Source organism: Brachyhypopomus gauderio, chromosome 13 (genome assembly GCF_052324685.1).
Source record: "Brachyhypopomus gauderio isolate BG-103 chromosome 13, BGAUD_0.2, whole genome shotgun sequence".
NCBI classification, from domain to species: domain Eukaryota; kingdom Metazoa; phylum Chordata; class Actinopteri; order Gymnotiformes; family Hypopomidae; genus Brachyhypopomus; species Brachyhypopomus gauderio.
Genome location: NC_135223.1, coordinates 18,944,971 through 18,964,558, shown reverse-complemented (window position 1 = coordinate 18,964,558; position 19,588 = coordinate 18,944,971). Strand labels below are relative to the sequence as shown.

General features: G+C 41.8%; 1 protein-coding gene across 3 annotated transcripts in view; it reads left to right on the top strand.

Annotated features, from left to right (window-relative positions):
• cep162 (centrosomal protein 162) overlaps nucleotides 1-19,588 on the top strand; it is a 46,675-nt gene that overhangs the window by 8,631 nt on the left and 18,456 nt on the right. For 2 of the 3 annotated variants that reach the window (XM_076971491.1, XM_076971490.1), the window contains exons 4-25: nucleotides 70-253; nucleotides 389-471; nucleotides 793-860; nucleotides 1,107-1,137; nucleotides 1,242-1,367; nucleotides 1,529-1,711; nucleotides 2,596-2,677; nucleotides 2,775-3,027; nucleotides 3,707-3,911; nucleotides 4,233-4,315; nucleotides 4,418-4,606; nucleotides 5,511-5,648; nucleotides 6,253-6,365; nucleotides 7,740-7,842; nucleotides 7,943-8,069; nucleotides 8,175-8,338; nucleotides 10,041-10,145; nucleotides 10,426-10,674; nucleotides 13,699-14,351; nucleotides 14,435-14,576; nucleotides 18,627-18,725; nucleotides 19,402-19,536. In XM_076971491.1, coding sequence (XP_076827606.1) covers nucleotides 70-253; nucleotides 389-471; nucleotides 793-860; nucleotides 1,107-1,137; nucleotides 1,242-1,367; nucleotides 1,529-1,711; nucleotides 2,596-2,677; nucleotides 2,775-3,027; nucleotides 3,707-3,911; nucleotides 4,233-4,315; nucleotides 4,418-4,606; nucleotides 5,511-5,648; nucleotides 6,253-6,365; nucleotides 7,740-7,842; nucleotides 7,943-8,069; nucleotides 8,175-8,338; nucleotides 10,041-10,145; nucleotides 10,426-10,674; nucleotides 13,699-14,351; nucleotides 14,435-14,576; nucleotides 18,627-18,725; nucleotides 19,402-19,536 — 3,515 coding nt within the window. The remainder of the gene's footprint in view (nucleotides 1-69; nucleotides 254-388; nucleotides 472-792; nucleotides 861-1,106; nucleotides 1,138-1,241; nucleotides 1,368-1,528; nucleotides 1,712-2,595; nucleotides 2,678-2,774; nucleotides 3,028-3,706; nucleotides 3,912-4,232; nucleotides 4,316-4,417; nucleotides 4,607-5,510; nucleotides 5,649-6,252; nucleotides 6,366-7,739; nucleotides 7,843-7,942; nucleotides 8,070-8,174; nucleotides 8,339-10,040; nucleotides 10,146-10,425; nucleotides 10,675-13,698; nucleotides 14,352-14,434; nucleotides 14,577-18,626; nucleotides 18,726-19,401; nucleotides 19,537-19,588) is intronic. The other variant, XM_076971492.1, reaches the window with a different exon arrangement.

Sequence of the window (19,588 nt, the reverse complement as noted above, 5' to 3'; positions counted from 1 at the left end):
AGCCTTCGTCACTAAGTCGTTTGCCAATTCTTTCAGTAAGCACACTCTTGAATTTTGGGTTGCTCACAGATTCGCTGGTGGTGGCTGGGTCTGCAAGCAGTGGTGCTGGTTTAGGCCTGGAAGAGGGGCATGGGGAGGAGGGGACAGCAGGGCTGTTGGCTGCCCTGGACAGAGGAGGCACGGCTGTAGCTGACTACACCACACCAAGCAGAGAACTGGAGTCTTGTAGCTCCACTCTGAGCTCTCCGCAAAGGTGTTGAGATATACATAGCTAATAATGAGCTAAGAGGAAACAAAGTGAATATGTAATTATGTGGATGTGAAGCTTACTAAATTTTGTCGTTTGTGTCCAAATGGTTGCAAAAATATTCATGCTAGTGTTTTTCAGGGGGGAACATGATGCTCTGATGAATCAGAATCGAGTTGAAGATGGTGAAAGGCTTTTGGCTTCTGCTAAGAATGAACATCCAGGTGAGAACAAACCACTTCCTCCGCATGTGTGTTTTTTTTCTTTCTCATCAACCAGGTCCTTTGCAGAAGGTCTTCCATCCCTCACAATACATTTAGAGAGAGTGAGAACACTGTGTTTATTTCTGTGCATGTAATCTTCACACATCTGTGTCACACCGCATGTTTGCGTGATCACTAAAACAGCTTGTGCATCCCTCCCCCTCAGAGCTGTGCTGTCACTGACTTAAATTAGAGGAGTTTGGATGATTTATGTAATTATTTTACATTAAATAATGTTTTTGGTGTGAATGATGATCGGACATGTTGTTTGTGTCCACACAGTTTCTCCTGCTTACAGTGATGATTTTGAGGATGAGGCAAGTGACCTTCCCAAAGAAGCTGTTGATAAGGTGAGAACGTCATTTCGCATCTTAACTTTAACTGGTGTCTTCTTCCTCAAGGTTCGCTAACTTACCTAAGTACATTGTCAGCCAAGACCGCTGTTTAAGGCCTCAGCAGTGTTAGCTGTCTAGAGGATCAAATCCATGAATGCATTCTTTTCTGATAATTGAATGTTTCATAATTGTGCCTTTTCTTTATAAAACACAAAAAAAGACTGTAATGCTCACTGTGTTTTTTGGGGCCTTTTTGTTTAGAAACCTGAAAGGCGTGGGATGTTGGCCAAAGGTAGGCAGTTTTACATGCACACCTGTTTGTGTTTTTTTATGTGTGCATTTTCGTCTTTGTGTGTTTGAGCGAGAGATACATACACTGAAACTCTATCGTCCTAGTGTCGCTGCATGACTCCCTAAACTCAACGGATGGACCTGTGGTGCCTCCTCCAGGCTGTGAAGTAGTGAAGAGAACAGAGTGGCCCAGCTCCAGTATAATGGACACAGCAGGGCCAGTAGCCACAGGTCTCTTCACATCTCTAATGATCTTATGGGAAGAAATGTGCACCCTGTAGCCACTGTCATCAGCCATGATCATCTCTTATTGAATTAATTTGTCCCTCCTTATTTCATGTTTGATTTTATACTTTTGCATGGTCTCTCCCTCTATGTGCTGCTGTCCGCAGGTCAGTCATACGGTCAGAGTGGGGTGAGTGACATGGAGGAGCTGCAGGAGGCGTACAGACAAATAAGTCACTCAGTGGGGGAGTTCGAAGAAAGAGAGCAGGAGCGCAGCAGGAGTCCCGGTTCTCCCGTCACTCCAGAGTGTTCCAGAGAAAACCTGAAGCATGCTTCCACTGCAGAGTCGGGTGAGTGTTCGTGATGGCCCTTCAGCAGGGCATCGAGATGTCCTTTTATAATGATCTTTTTAGTAAGTTGTGATTTGCTCATCCATAGTTGTAAATGATAGGATGGGTCAGGTCACCGTTAGTCCTCCTCCAATGAGGAATGAATTCCGCTCCAGTTTGCGCACCTGATTTTGAACTTTTCAGTACATTTCCGCAAAATAAAAAGGTTCCAGAACCTGAAAAGTTCCTTCCCACCTGAAATCAAGGATGATACACAAATCATAAAGACATACAGGGGAGTGTCAAGTTGTAAAGGAAAGAGTTTTTGTACAGTGGAGCTGGAAAGGGTAATTTTCCAGTCCATTATGTTGTGCACAATGCCGAGCTGAGTAACAGACCAGCAAACCAGAGGACTGGGGCTCTGAATTCAGCTACAGCAACACTTGAAGCTGACCCTTCATCTCTACATCGGCCATTAGTGGTATTTCTTCCATTAAACTTCATAGACACCTCTATAGAGTCTTAATATATTTCCATGAATAATATTAGATCAATTATATTAACATTGTTCATTATGTGTTACTATTTCATTGTGTGAGAGCTATGCTCACTTTTGGATAAAGACTTAATAGCAGCACAAATGCTTGCAGGTAGTATATTAGCCAGCATCTTGTTACTACTGTTTACTTCTGTATTGCCATGATCCACGTTGGTGCATTGGTTGACACGTCCGTGGTTACAATTAATTTAGGTGCAAACGCAGACCAGTTCTCTGAATAACACCAAGATAATCAGAAGCATGAACCAGAACAGAATCTGTTCCTCATTGGTGGAAAAGGGCAATGAAGTAAGCAGATGAATCCTGTAATAAAATCCCTCAAGACTTTTTTTTTTCCCTGTGGAAGACTTACCAACTGCAGAAGAACTTATGCGTGCTATTGGACCAGATACTGGATTCATGTATGGTTCGTCTCTCCAGCCCCAAAAGTGAGTTCCACATAATGCATTATGCAAATTAGATACAGAAAATGTGGTGTCAGAGATCATTAGGAATGGAAAGATTGTGCCTGTACTTCTAACGCAGTGGAGCAGGGGTCGTTGTACACGCTGAAAAGATGGCTTCAGATCCGAGTCCTGTAAGAGCACTCACCGAGGACTCTGCTGGGGATGTGAGCGTGGCAGAGAGTGAGGGTCCCACCGCGGCAGGGCCGGGCCCATCCTCCCCACAGCTCACGCACACCAGCATCGCCAGAGAGGTGAAAAGGCTGATGGAGGAGGAGGAGATCACCCTTCAGGAATCCACCAGCATCTCCAACAAGGGCAGGAAAAAGCAGCGGGTGCGGCTTTATTTATTAACATCTCTAATGGAAACCAGTGGCTTACATACACACATGGGTTTTATGTGCACACATCAAGATCCATACAGCAATTCATCAAATCACATTAAATAGGAAAGGTAAACACAAGGTGCATACCTACTTCCATACAGAAACCTGAAGAATTTCCATCTCATTTATCCCTGTTATTCACCAATACAATTGCATTGGGGATCAAATCTGGGAATCAGACTGTTGGCCTTGGTGTTGCTAGCACCATTGCCAACCTGCTCTCCCAGGTGACTTGTGGGTGTACAACTATAGATTGTTTGAGTAAAATAGGCCATCTGCCAGAAACATTCCTCTCTTTTATACAGAAATGAAAAGAAATTTTCCTCCTATCTTATCTGGATCTGGATTCTTTCTCAGTTTTGTCTGCCAGAGAGCCTCTCTACGTTCATTTAATCAAAAGAATTTAATTACTGGTTCATTATTTGTGTTACACACTAAGTAAAGGTTCTTCTGTGCATCAATCTAGAAATAGTCTCAGGTGCTCAAGTCCTGAGAGGGAGATAATGTAAGCAAATTATGGTTTTTCTTTCTTTCTACTGGCCCTGCCTCTTCATCTGACTGTGTTTTCCTGTGATTGTGATAATGATGATTACACTGGTCACTGCTGCGATTTGAATATGTCTTTTAGGTTTTTGGTAAGTCCAGCAGCTCAAGCCCTTTTGCAACCCCATCAGGGAGGAATAAGGATGCTGTCATCAGGCCATTAGCCAAGGCCTCTGCACGCATCAAGACTGATCAGCTGGTTAGACCACCGTCTTCACAGGCTGCAAGAAAGAGTCAGAGCCACATCTCTAATAAGACATCTGTTCATGGTCAGACACACATCAGCAAAGGTACTAACCTTAAATTATTATAATTATTTTTAAACATAATTTGTGTTACAGTGAATTATGTTTATGCTGTTACACCTTTATATCTATCATTGGCTTTCATTTAGAAAAAAATGCATTTAGATTATGAAGGAAAAAATTAATATGGCCACATACTACACACGCAGGACTTCAGAGTAAGTGCAATGGTGTTAACCACAGAGATGATGAATTATAAATAAGGCTTTTAATCATATCATGCTGCATGTTTCTCTTAACCAGACTATTGTTTAAAAGTCAGAAACGAACCTATTGCCTCAGTACAGTCCTTTGTTGCCTTCTTAGAGCACCAATCGGAGGCCAGTGGTTTGCGGGCAGCCTCTGGTCCCCTGTCAGACGCCAGCACACAGCAGGGGACAGAGAGCAGAGTGAGTAAATGACTGATGTATCACCCCTGCGGTGGCCACAAGCAGGGAAACCTTCCCTCGGTAGGCCCCCTCTGATCGTCCCCTCTGTGCTCCCTCCGCTAGCGCAAATCGGGAAAGGAGTCAATGGCTAACGGAGGTCATGGAGGTCCTGACCCAACCTCGGAGCGTTCCTCCCCCAATCATCTGGCTGACCAAGGGAGAGAACTCCGTGTCAGAGTGGAGCAGCTCCAGCAGGAACACAGCGGGGAGGTCAACGCTCTCAGGCAGGAGATCTACATACTGCAGAGCAAAGTGAGTGCTGCAGGGGCCCAGTCTGGCTTACTGCTGTTCTAAAGGGAGTCAGAGAATCAGGATGCAAAAAGAGAATGAACACGGACTTATATACGTATACCATAAAGTCTTTAGATTATTCACTGTGCGTGGACTTTACATAATAAAAGGGTGAGGACCTGTGTTGAGGGAAATCACATTTAAAGGCCCCTAGTGCAGCAGGCAGCAAGCTGTGAGAATAACAGTCTGAACAAGCACCAGAGTGATATGCAGGCTCATCGTGTTTTTCATTTTCTCTGAGAAATGTGTGGGTTTTAATGGAATGGCCCCTTCAGGGGATAGTTCTGCATCACTGGTTGCCATGGTGTTCGTTTCACCCCCCCCTGTGTGTGTGTGTGTGTGTGTGTGTGTGTGTGTGTGGGTGTGTGTGTGTGTCTGTGCACGTGTGTGGGTGTAATAGTGCATGAGTTCATGTCCTCCATTCCTGAGTGTGTGTTTTGTAATGGATGGGGCTGAACCTCTGAGCTGAGGCATCACAAAGCGTTCAGTGGTTCTGTTCTTCTGTACCTTTGCACAGCCTAGATAAGATTTATTGTTGTAGTCTTTAGTCCACCTCTGTGCTTTCATAGAGTATGTGAGGCTGCATGTTGAATGCATGTTGCATGCTGAATGGTAATAGGACTGAATATGTTTGTGAGATGTGATTTATATTTGTTCGCTTTGTGTTCTTGAAAGCTGCATTATAATTAGTTGTCCAAACATTCCTTTATAATAAAAAAATATTACAGTATGTATTAAAAATTAGGATGTAAGTGGTGCTGTTGGCAGTGATACTTCGATCAGTATTAATAATGTTATTTGGTTATTGTTGTTTGGTATGAGTAAAGATACAAATTGCGTAAACCATAAAATGCTTGACCTTCAGTTGCACAGTGCAGAAGAAGCCAATAAGAAGCAGAGATGGAGTTTCGGTGAGGCCTCAGACCCTGTCACAGAGGAGAAACTCAAACTGATTGCGAAAGAGATGAAGGAACAGGAGACTCTGATCCAGGGCTACCACATGGTAAGACAGTGTTTTTATTTCTAGTCTCAGTACCTGTACAGAGTACATACACACTATACGGGTTGCACTTTACATGATTTGGCTGGGGGGGGAGTATGTTAGTTTTTTGTTTTGTTTTGTTTTTGTCTTGTCTATTTGCATAAATCTATTCCTATATTAGGCCCTTGTACTACAACATAGCTTTAAATCAGAGTTGCTTTAAGTGTGATTCCTGAGTGCACAGTAATTCCACTGGATTATTATATATTAATAGTGATTTAGTATAAAAGCTCCATGCTGTTAAGTCTTAATTTACAATGCCACTTGTTTTAACACTGCCATATGTGGCATTATCTTCATGGCTTTCAACGCTGGTGTAAGTGATATTTTTTAAAGAACACGTTGGCAAAAAGTGTTTGTCTTTACACATGCGCGTGGATGTGTGTACGTGTGTGATGACCATATTAACCAAAACACTATATTAAACATCCAGTATGCATGTATTATAAGGGAGGGGCTTTGGCAAAATATTTTGATGATGAAACTGTTTAACTCTCACCCATAATTATGTACATTTAAATCATGTCTGTAAAAGTCTTCAGTGGTTTAAGTTTTATCTTTGTAGGAGAATGAGAAATTGTACCTGCAAATGAAGGCCCTCCAGACAAAGAGTAAACAGAATGAAGAGGCCATGTTCGCAGAGAACCAGAGGCTGCTCTCAGAACTGGCCTGCACTAAGTAAGGCTTTTTCCATTCTTCCATTCATGCACATTGCGGTCCATGACCCATGTGTATATCTGTATATTTGTATTTGATGTTAGATTTCTGCAGTACTATTGGAGGTGTTATAACAGTATTTCACACATTTCTTTCAGTCATGGCACCCTTTAGAAGTATGCAATCTCAAGCCACCCCAGTCTAAAATGTATTTTAACAACATGTACTCTGCATCCTTTGATGGCCAACACACATACAATAAATGGTTAATTGGAGTGGGATAATGTGTCTTACCGTCAGTGGGGAAACCTGAGCCTGGGATGATGCACCTAACTGTGTTATTCTGGCGGGGTGGATGAGAGGCAGACGCGTCCACACCCCTCGGTCCACGCCCCTCGGCCCACGCCCCTCGTCCCACGCCCCTCGTCCCACGCCCCTCGGTCCACGCCCCTCGGTCCACGCCCCTCGGTCCACGCCCCTCGGCCCACGCCCCTCGTCCCACGCCCCTCGTCCCACGCCCCTCAGCTACTCTGTATTTGTTGTGGATGTAAGTTAAGCTTGAAAATCTCAGCTCACACAAATACATAATGGAGAAGGGTAGCAGAATTGCAGTGGCACTTCTGATAGCTATTGGATACTCTGCCTCCAAAAATATCTAAAACATGTCTTGAAATAGTATTTTTAATGTGTGATCTCTGCACATTGCTCCCCTGTGCCAGCACTGGCAAGTCTTTTGAGCTTTCACATGAACTCCAGTACTTTTATCAACCTGTGACCCAACCACAGTGATCTAGTCAAACTGTGACTGCAATGGAAAACAGTGACTAAATCTCTGAGAAATCAGGTCAGATGGTGTGTTGCTGTTTGAATGTTCACTGCACAAGGGAAACATCTCAAACCTGCCGTTTCACAGTGGAGTGTCAGAGTGTGAGCGTAGATCTGAAGAAGGCCTGCATGACATGAAGAAAACGTGCAATATGCAACAACAATGTTCATAACTATGTCGATGATATGACTTGCTGATCTGATCGGATAATTTTATTTACACGCCATGCAAAAGGATTTTTCTTACTCATCTTATCTTTGTGCGATTTGTGTAATGATGAAACCACCGTTTCAGTCAGGACTCATCTGAAGCTATGTCAGCAGTTCCATCACTGCATATACCCTCAAGATAATCAGTTGTCACGCAATAAATCTCCTCTCCATGAATTTTGTTAGGCTTTTATCTGCAAAAATAAAAAATCCCATATATGAATCAAACATTTGCCAAGAGCAGAGCATGCCAACTGACTTTGTTAATTTGTCAACTTGTAAGGAAAATTTCCCACTACATCTTTTTTTGCAAAACCACGACAGCCATCACTATGTCATGTTCCATAATGTGCCTTTCAGGGAAAAGTTAAACAGCAGCAGAAAGCAGAAGACTGTGGGATTCATAGACGTAGCAGACCAAGGATGCAGTGCAGAGCTAATGGGTCAGCTGCAGACTGCCCGGGTAAGCTTTTCAGAGGTAACATTCATCAGCTAAAGAAAAGATTTGCTTGTCTTGATGTGTGTGTGTGTGTGTGTGTGTGTGTGTTTGTGTGTGTGTGTAGAGAAAAGAAGTGCAACTCCAGGAGGAACTCCGAAGGCTGAAACAAGAAAACCAGGCCCTGCGAGTAGACCTGCAGACATTGAAGAAACAGCGGGACTTGGCCCAAGCACAGGTCATCTCCACCTCAGGTAGGCCGTGCCAGCGGAGGCGTTCTGAACTGCAGCTCTGTCCTTGGGGAAGTGAAAGGTGCTCAGAGAGCGTGAGCCCCTGTACCCTGTGCGGCTTTCTTTCAGGTGATAAGGGCTTTGAGCTGAAGCTGCAGAAGGAGAGGCATAAGGAGGAGGTGGCCGGCCTGAGGAAGAGGCTGCAGTGGTACGCCGAGAACCAGCAGCTGCTGGACAAAGATGCAGCCAGGCTGAGAGCTGCCAACGCAGAGACACAGAGACTGACGGAGCAGGTGAGGCCTGTGTTCCGCCCATTCGCCTGACGCACGCACGTGTACCGCCCATTCGCCTGACGCACGCACGTGTACCGCCCATACGCCTGACGCACGCACGTGTACCGCCCATTCACCTGACGCACGCACGTGTACCGCCCATACGCCTGACGCACGCATGTGTACCGCCCATACGCCTGACGCACGCACGTGTATCGCCCATACGCCTGACGCACACACGTCTACCGCCCATCTGCTTGACGCACACACGTGTACCGCCCATACGCCTGACGCACGCACGTGTACCGCCCATCTGCTTGACGCACGCACGTGTACCGCCCAGGGTTTTAATTTTGCACATCAATAAATTAAAGGACCTGAAAACTTCCACATTCAGTTTGAGGTCATGTCGTTTTGAAAGTAGGCCACATCAACCGGGGTTACCAACCAACAGCCATGGACCTCTAGTCAGACCACCTCCTCAAAGAAAAGAGTTGGGAATCTAATCTAGCTGCTTCATTGTGTAAGAAGCTTGGCAGTCTAGTTGTAATATTTGTTTATTCAAGTGAGCTTTGCAGTTAGCCCCTTCATGGTGAACAAAAGGCTGCACTCAGAGCTTTGAAACCAGCATTGAAGTACTTTTGCTACTGTGCTGTATACCATCATTAGTTTTTCAGAAGAAAATCTCAGCCCTTGGCTTTGAAATTAATGTCTATAAAGCCTCTTGTTAAAGAAGGCTAAAGAAATGTTTTTTTTTGTTTTCCTTTTACCTATTAATGAACAAAATAAGTCCTCCAGCAGATGATGTGCTAGCCAAGTAATTTCTTAGCACATACAGGAAAATACATACATTTAAATATATCATCATGTATACTTTTATATTCACAGATACACACAGTTAACACACTTGAAAGAAGTTAATTATTTTAGTAGCTATGATAAAAGCTTTCTAATTCTTTCCAAGGGGATTATAATCAAATCACGTAAAAGTGAAAATGTATGTTTATTTTAGCATGCATAAAACAAGCTGAGCAAATACAATGTATTTATTAAATTATTGTGCAGACACAGAATATTAGCTTTTTCTCCATTTGGCTTCCTATTCATATACGCCTTCCTTTAATGAATGTGCCTTTAAAGTCCTCCCACGTTCTTAGTCTGAGCATTTCTGTACACAGTGGCTGTGTTAATTGCTAGCTCACATTTATATAATGCTTTCGAAACAATGCACAGAGGTGTGGCTCTTTACTCCCACATATCATCTACAGGCTAATTAACTGTTACAATTTTAGTGAAAGGCCCAATAATGTAAACACCTTTCATAATGTTTTGCATGGACAGAAAGCAGCTATGCAGTGGAATTTGCAGAAGGGGTAATTTGGTTCAAATTCATGGCAGTTCTTTTCCTGTTATTAAGAATAAACTATTTTTGTAGACTAGATTCCATGTGCAGACTATTATTCCTGTTGTGTGGAGTGCACATAGTGAAATTCTGCTAAACTCAAAAGTCAGTAAAGAACATTTGAGCTGGTTCCTCTCAGCTCTGCTGCATTATTAAGAAGGGTTGTCAGCATACTGTTTGAAGAAGGATTTTTGGCACATTTCTTGTGTTTTGAGTAATACTCCTCTACCGGCTGTATGGTGGTTTTATGCTATTGTAATTGGCATACTGTTCGTGCTGCTGAGTCATAGTGGCGCATGCAAAATATGTGTCTCTGTCTAGGTGGAGAAGCTTAAGACGGAGGTCTCCAAGCGGACCTACCAACAACAGAGGAAGGTGAAGGAGAGGGCTGGCGAGGCTAAGAGGATTCAGGACCTCGAGCGGCAGGTCAGGAACATGCGGGCAAGGGAGAGGTCAGGGTCAGGCGTGCTCGCGGAGCTCCTCGAGCCCAGGGAGGCAGCCGCTTTACTCTACATGCTTCACTCACTCTGCGCACGTCTCCACCATAGGCTTAGCATCGTCTGCACAACTGTTGAGCCACAGTTGTGCAAACCACACCCCACCTGTCCCTTCTCAATTCGTTTTTATTTTTTCCTCTAAAGCAGTTTTAAACATGGCTCTAAAAGTCTTCCTTGCAGCACACTTATATCAGGAGCCTGTCTCCCAGGTGAAGGAGCTGGAGGAGATCCTTCGACGTAGGCACCCCAACTCCCTGCCGGCCCTCATTCACGCCGTAGCCTCCGTGGGTGGAGAGGAGGGGGCGGCGGGCAGCCGGGCGGGCGCAGTTCCCCAGACCGCCCACATGGAGGCGCTGCTGGAGAGACGGGTGCGCGGTCTGGAGGCGCAGCTCGAAGGTCGTGATGAGGAAGCCAAGCGCTCCCTCAGAGCCATGGAGCAGCAGTTCCACCGAGTCAAGGTAATGAGGAAAAGACCTCGTTAATGTAGACAGCCTGCTCAGTATCATGAGCAGATTTATTGGTGCTGAAAGTGCAAGGAGTATTCACTTTTTTTTTCTGCGCTGGAGAGCAGGAATGCTCAAAATCCCTTTCTACTTGAATCGTGGCAATCTGTGATTCTTGGTAAGGAATAAGGGGCTCAGCATTTAGTTGATCCTGCATTCTGCATAGAATAAAGATAAATATGTTTTATACAAAAACTGCAATAGAGGTTGCGTGTTTGATTAACATGCATCACACAACTCCAGGGAGAAGCCGAAAAAATACAATGAATCGTTGTGAATGATGCATGATTGTGCATTAATATCTGTGGTTTTCTCATCCTGTGCTGTCTTCACCTTTCTGTGATATAATGAGACAAAAACACAGTAAAGATTCCATGCCAGATACAAAAGGTGACATCCACCCTGCATGTTTAACTCAACAGGTCACCATTCAAACATCAGTGTCACTTTGAAGAATTAGTTTGTTGTCATAAAAAACAAAGCTTATGAGTTTTTTATGATTGGGTGGCACCAACATTTTCAGGCCAAGAAACTGTGATTTTGTGTTGGAACGGGGTATCCCTCTGGATTTTGGCACTGGCAACATGCCAGTGGAAAAGTGCTATTTGATTTGCTATTTGAAACTTAGGTAGCCAGTTAGCAGAAGCAAAACCGTTATAACACAATTGTCGAGTTAGTGTCATTAACCAAGAAGCTTACAGCTGAGCACTCAGTCTGTGGCTTAGCTTTAGCCGAGAACTTCACACTTCAGCTCTCGTAGTAGCTACCTTGTTTGCTTTAAACGTTACAAATCCACAAACAGTATATTCTTACAGATTGTGAACCAGAGTCTTCTGTTAGGCCACACAAAGTTGGATCTGCCCTGTACTTCTGGAGTAAAAGATGTGAAAATCCAGCACTACACAGTTTTTGAAGAACGAACCACCAGACACACAGTAAAAAAAAAAAGGGACAGTGGTAAAAATGAATTTCAACCACTGACTTTGTATTTCTACCTCTGGCAGAGTATAAAAAGGAGATTTCCCCTCACAGTGCAGAACACATCATTATCTTGACATGCCTACAAAACTGAACAAACCTTCCAAGCTTCCAGTACTTGCTATACATTGTATGAAAGCTTGCTGGTAGGCGAGCATTATGGAAAGAGATTGCGTCATTGCAACATATTGAAAGAAAATATGTCTGTCTATTTAATAAACATTAATAGTTGTAATAATTCACATACATTTAATATGAATTCATATTAGTAGTGCACTAATGAATCCCATCCTTGACGCTGTAATTTCATCAAAGTTTTATCCATGCTTTTATTGATTGGACTTCTTGTGTTTTAGCCAGATGGATAACATGATTGCTGTCATTTTTAAAATGGGCCACAATTAAGTTTACTGCATAATCTGATAAAAAATGAAGGGTTCTCTGCAAAAGCCACATAAAGTTGTAATTGGCCACACCAACACTAGAATATCCATGCAGCGGCAGTCCTGTGGTCAGAAACTAACACATAGTACATAGCAACAAATAGGTTGAAGTCTCTGATTATACATCTATAAGGTCTTTTAATAAAAATAAAAAAAGAAGCACTTCTAATAAATGTGGACTGTGAGTGTATTTTACACTACATGCCATTACATAGCATCTCTGTGCCAAGCAGAAGCATGACAGCTAGCTAGTTAGCCAACCACATTTGTTCAATATATGGCACTTTGGTATACATGTGGGAAACGTGATTAAAGGCAGGCAGCTCAGACATTATAAAAAGTAAGGCTTCAGTGCTGTGGTGACAAGAATAAAGACTCCTACTTAAACCAGGTTGGATTCAATTAAAAGCCTGGTTCAGCTGGTGACCTTTTATTCTAGAGACAATATGTAAATTGAAAGGTTGCAGCAAGAATATTGAAGTCTACACATACCTAGAGTAATCACGTCAGATGCTCAGCTCAAAGCCAGGTTACCTGTGTACATGTATATGTATCATGGTTATTGTTAATGCATGCAACAATTGGTTTGTTTGAATCTTTAAAAAATGAGGGGGGGGGGGGGGGGGTTGTTTTTGTGTTTTTTTTTCTTGTTCTCTCATTCTGAAATGATCTGTGAGAGATTTAATTACAGGGAACACTGGAAATTGAGTATGTTTAAAGCTCTAAATGCTCTAACCTTGTTGGAGTGCATTGTTAGAAGGAATTCATGTAAATAACTGAGGAGTGCCATCTTACTGTCTGAATCTCTTGTGAAACTCCTTGATCTTGTTTCATTACCAACTTATATCCTGATTCATTTGTGAACGAGGGTTTTGCGACTCCTGCTGTGTAAAATGATTTTCTTTTTATTTAGTGTCCTCTACTCTATTAAGGTAAATAACATTGGTGTTCTTCTCCCTTTGCAAGCTATTATTGCAAGCACTATCAAACTTGTCCAGTAATTTGAAATGGATGATGTCCAGAACAGACCTCTAGGATCAACAGGCAGTCTGCCTTTGATTTATTTTCTACTGGTGTTTTCTGATTATATGCAAAGAGCTGTGGTGTTAAGAAAACATGTTCATACAAAATCCAGATGTTTCTGACCAAGAACTATAACTTTGTGCTTTTCTCTTAATTTACAGGTATAAGTTACCACAGTGGAACTTCAGAGTAGTTTGTAATGTTGTATATTTCAGCAAAACAGAAATATAGTTATGTGCAATTGTTTATTATGAATAGGTTGTTAAGTAATGATAAAGTACTAGTTTTGTTACTTTCCTTTGCTTTCATGAAACCATATCCATAAACATTTGTCCAGTTGTTTAATCTTTTATTAGCTACCAAATTCATAAAAAAATGTTTCAAAATGCATCAGCCTTTTTATAGGCTCCAGATTCAGTGTTATTCCTTTTCCTCTGCAGTCTTTGCTTTGGTGTAATAGGTTTGTAGTGGAACATGATGGCTTAATATCGCCATTTGATTCTGGATCAGTTACATGTATTTAAAATCTCTGCAGCTCCAATATGAGCAGCAGATCTCGGACCTGGAGCAGCGGTTAGCTGAGCGAATCCAGGAGCAGCCAGGCAGTTCTCCAGAAGAGTCGAGAGCTCAAACCCAGTTACTGCAGCAGGAAGTGGAGCGGCTGAAGGAGGCCCACCAGAGCCAGGTGACTGATCTGAAGACTGAGGTGGCCTGTCTACAGGAGCAGCTCCAGCAGTATCACACCTCAGCAGCGCCGCCACACAAGCCCTCACACAGCCCCTCCAGACACCAGATGCAGGTGGATGCGGCACAGACGGCCCGCATCGAGCGCCTGACCCACGAACTTACGGTCAAGAGCCGCACCATCCAGGACCTGCACCGCACCGTGGAGCGCCTCCAGAAAGAGAGGAGGACTATGCTGTCGGCCCCAAGGGTCGATGGTAGCAATACGCAGCCCAGACGGCACCCAGGCCCAGCCAAAGACTGCCCTGTCCCCGCTGAAACATTCCCCGCTACCCAGGATGAGAAAGACTACCAACCCCAGGCTTTCTCAGGATCACACATTTCTGAGGTGCAGCAGGAGAATGAAAGGCTGAGGATCAGACAAGAGCAACAGGAGGTGCGCTGGGAGCAGGAGAGGGTTTTACTGCAGACTGCAGCCACACATGCACAAGATGAACTCCACAGGTAAGTGACAGACTGTATGGAGACTGATATCTCTAAAACATGATGTAGATAATCCTGATAAACCTCTGCTCTGTCATCTTTAGGGCTAAGGTGAGGAGCCAGGAGGAGCTAGCCTCACTCAAGGCTCACCACCAGAGGGAGATAGAGCACCTTGTGGCCCGCCACGCCCTGCAGCATTCCTCTTCTAAAGTAGCTGAACTCACAAATCAAGTCAAGGCTAATGAGGTTTGGTTTTTTTATTTTTTTTTAATTATTTATTTATTTATTTTTAATACTAGTCTCTGGCTTCCAGTTGTGTTTATCCACAACTGCACTCAGCTTTTGACAGTGGACTCAAACAAAACAGTGGATTTAATACATTTTTATACTAAGCAGTTGCAGATTTCAAGAACATGGTGAACAAGTGTGATGTATATAATATAATCATGGTATTATTAGACTGCAGCTGCATAAGCATGTTTGACAGAAAGAGACCGTGCAGTCTTCAAAACTGGCAGTGTTGCATCTAATTTTGCTTACAGGCTTATAAGCTCATTACTGTAGGCTTGTCTGAGGTGTGGACACCTTCATATGCAATACACACACAAGTTAGCTCACATTTACAATCAAGCTTTTCACACATTCCTTAATGACACTTTGTCTTGTTTTAATTATTGCCTGACGGTGCTTTCATAAAACCTTTGTGGTTTTTCCCCTATGCAAATATTCATCACTAATATCTATTTAACAGTTTGCTTTCCAGTTTTACTGTTGGATTTTAACATGTTTGCTTTATGGTCATGGATTTAAACTTATGCCAGTGCTTAATATTTCACACTGATGAGGCCTTAGACTGATCAGAGGTCAGAAATAGACTCATGGCTCTTAAACTTCACTGCCAATATGAAAAGTACTACTACAGTATTAACAAAGTATTACCAATGTCAAGTGTCTCACAATCTCTGTTAAGACGTATATATTTATTTAATTACTAGCCAAGATGTGCATTCATGATGTACAAGTAATGCTCAGAAGGACTGTGAATATTAAACATTACAGCTGGGACCTAAGCCCAGAATCCACATTAAGACCATAAACAACTCCCATCTGTTATCTTTACTCCAGTTGCTTCTTTGAAACATTGTCATCAGTCTTCTACCTTAGTCCCTGTTCCCATTCCAGAAACGCATCTTCTTGGCACAACATCTCTTCACGTCTGCAGACCAATTCATAGGTCTCCCCTTCTTAGCTGAATGAATAAAAATAGTGGTAGCTACTTTAGGCTTTTAACACTGAAAACGCTATTTATGAGCCCTTCAAATCTAAAGTACAGTACAGTGCAAAGATTGCTCTTTCAATGGTGGTTAATGACTTTTTGCTTTCTGCCTATGCAGGTGCTCTTAACTTCCTCCTCAATGTCCTCATAGTAGTACAGTAAAATAGAGCTATGATAATGCTATGATTAATTATTGAATAATTACTATTTTATGTTAATATTTTAAAGCCCCCCCCCCCCCCTTAAATTATATATGTTGATCTGTCTATGTATCTATTGCTATAGCTCAATGTGGAGCAAATACTTCATTCCTATAAATGGCAGTATGTGGTATGTGAGTTTATGCAACAGTATCAGCACAGTTACATCATCTGAAGTTATAGGCTTATACTTGGTATTAAGGGGACATTTAATTAAACCTATCCATCTTTAAAGTTTAATAGGTCCATTCATTAGTTGGTTTTGATCTTTAAGCATTGTCAAAATCAATTTTATTTATATAGCCCTTTTTACAAAATATATTGTGAGAAAGCAGCTTTACAAATGCATGGGTTCAGATATTTCATCGGGAGCCGGTGCAATGCAGAGAGAGTAGGACTAATGTGATCAAGTTTTCTGGCCCTGGTTAGGATTCTGGCTGCCTTCTGTTTGAGTTGGAGATTTTTAGGGACTTTTTAGAGCAGCCAATTAATAGACTGTTACAGTAGTCCAGTCTTGATGAGACAAAAGCATAGACCAGTTTCTCTGCATCTGATAAGGAAAGCAAATGTTTCAGCTTAGTAATATTATGTAAATGAAAAAAGGCAGCTTTAGTAACATTGCATGTGTGTGCCAAATGAAAGATCAGAATCAATAGTAACACCTATGCTTTTCACAATAGATTTAGGTGTTACTGAAAAACCATTTAAGGTAAGAGGAATATTAGACAAATTGCTTCTTGTAGCTTTGGGTCCAAGAAGAAACACTTAAGTCTTATCAGAATTTAGAAGAAGAAAATAAGACGCAATCCAGTTTTCTTATTTCCTGGGTGGGTTTCTGAATTTTGGGAATAGAATTGGCATCATCTAGATTAGAAGATTATAGATTATATACAACTGATAATCAACTGCATAGCAATGGAAACTAATACCGTGCCTACGAATAATTCCTAATTGTAGCATATATAATGAGAATATCATGGGGCCCAATACAGGTCCTTGTGGGACACCATATTTTACTTTTGTGAACCTTCATTATGTACAAGAACAAATTGCTATTGATATGTCAGGTAGGATTTGAACCAGGAGAGAGCTTGAATTCTTATGTCAAGGATGTGTCCAGCCAGTAGATTGTTGAGAGGATATTAAGAGATCATTAACTACTTTAGTTCATGCAGTTTCAGTGCTGGGGTGTGGTCTAAATCCACACTGAGATAATTGAAGGATATGATTTATCTGTAAAAGATTAGAATGAAGAAAACACTGTCTCTAGAGCTTTAGAGATGAAGGACAGATTGGCCTGCATTTGGACATCTCATAGGGAGTAAGATCAGGTTTTTAATTAGTGGCTCAATGACTGCAAGTTTAAATAATTTGGGGTTGTTGCCTAGTTAATTATAGTGAACAAATATTCTATACTAATAGGCAGTAGTTCTTTGATTAGATGATTATGATAGAACTGTGATAGAATAAATCATTGTGCTATATCAATTTGGAACACGCAGGTTTTGAGTGTCATGAGTGTCAGCATCCAGTCCTACTGTAAACCATGACATGCTCTTTCCATTTCTTCTCTACTGGGATTGCAGGCTATAGAATTGTACCACTAATGCTATCAGAGAATAATTTATCGCTACAGAGAAATCTAAATCGAGCATAGGCCTCCTTGACTTTCTGGTCTGACTCTTTTTATTGTAATGTGTTAAATCGCTTGGCTAGTGCCAGATCACCCACAGTCATGGGTACAGCGTTCACTGCTATACTGATAAAAACTGAAAAAAAAATTAAAGCACTGTCTCCATCCCCAGTCCTCCAACACAGATTTACAACGCATATCATCTCTGATCTAAAGATAAATATTGCATATTTGTCCAAGACAAACTGTTCCTATCTTAAATGCAGATTAAGCTGAAATTTTGTTGGCAGACCCAAAACTCTGGTATTGGCATAGTATTAATCCCCCTCAAGCTGTTAGAAAACTATTTTAATTCATTGCTTAAATTTGGACCTCATAAAAAAAAACTGCATTTTTTTAAGGCCATGACATTGCTTGTCATTGCCATCATAATATGAAAGCAAAACACTCATCTATGGCCTCACTGGTTCTTTTATTGATTAGCCCCTCCACACACTTTGTAACAGCTCTTGTTAAAAGGCTTTTAACATATCAGGTTCAGACTTCTCTTTCAAAGCACCAACCCTTTGTTATTTCTCCCTTTTCAAAGAAGGCGTAATAATAATCTATTATACATCTTGCTGAGTGATCCTTAGGGGAGTATGAATACATGCTGGAAATGTTTGCCACTAACTAGTTCAAATTCACTTAAGTTATCTAATTATATATTGTTTTACAGATATTAATAGTCATATATGGGTATATACATAGGACACTATTCCTTCTCCCGTTTACTGTCTGGCAAAAAATACAGGGCTCTCGGAGCAGTTTCTTCTCAAGTGCTGTGGCCTCCATTACACTTTACTGCCCGACAGGAACTCATATCACTCAGGATATATAATACATCCGCCAATGCACTGCCACTTTTATTATTGCTTCCACAATGTACAATGTCACTTTTATTTAGTTCTTTATTGCACTCTGTCACCTTAGAGCTTGTATGGTGCACAGGTTTTACACAAAATTTTTCATATTGTGAAGCTGTAACTCTGCTTTATACCAGGCTAATGTGATTTTTAACTCTGTTTACTCTCATACTGGACATGCTTGTTGATTGCTCGTAATGTTTATTACTGCAAAAAAATACGTGAGTATAATGACAGTAAAAAGGCTTTATCTTATACGTAAATAAATGTTGTGTGTTACAGATCATGGTGCTTCATTTGCGTGAGCAGGTGAAGGAGATGCAGAGAACTAAAGATGCTCTTTCTGTATCTAAACTCCGGGAGGAGACTTTGCAGAACCAGGTAGTCATTTTAATGTCCATCATCTGCCATTGAATATCTCCTAAAACATGTAAATATATGTTGACTTTCTGTCCATTCCATGCACACATCCCCTTTCACAGTTTAGCAGTTCGGTTTTCGCTTTTACACCTACCCAGATCTATTCAAGGTCACCTCCGTTACACTTCTAAAGATGTTTATAGTTGGTAGGTAATTATATAAATTCATCATATGCTAGCCCTCGCAGATGCAGTGACTCACCTAGGTGCCACCTTCACATGGTAAAGTTGAGTGTTTAGTGCTAATGCTGTCAATGGTGTTTTGCTAAAGAATTACAGGTTTCTCAGGCTTGGAGACACTTACTACACATTTTTGAAAATAGAAAATTCATGTGATCATGCCCATGTAATGTAATGCGGCAAATATTATAATTAGTAACTAGTAGATCAACCAAAGCAAGGATTGACAAATAACCAAATAAATTAACATAATGTCATGATTTTTTTCAAGGCTGTAGTAACTGTAATAACTACTGTAATAAGCGCTGACTGTGATTTTCAAGGACTATGCAAGAAGGGAACCTAGACCTTCACATCTTTTTTAAAATCTCTTTTTCTTACCGTGTGTGTGTGTGTGTGTGTGTGTGTGTGTGTGTGTGTGTGTGTGTGTGTGTGTGTGTGTGTGTGTGTGCGAATAGCTGACAAAGCTTCTAGATGAGCTGAAGCAGGCGAAAGAGACCCACAGTCCTGAGCTGAGACACTTTGCCAGTTTGGAGCACAAAATCCACACGATGGAGCTTCGATACAGTCAGCGTGAGCAGGAACTAAAGCAGGTACATGTATGATGTGCACACAACACCAGCCCGCTCCACGCTGGAGCAGCGT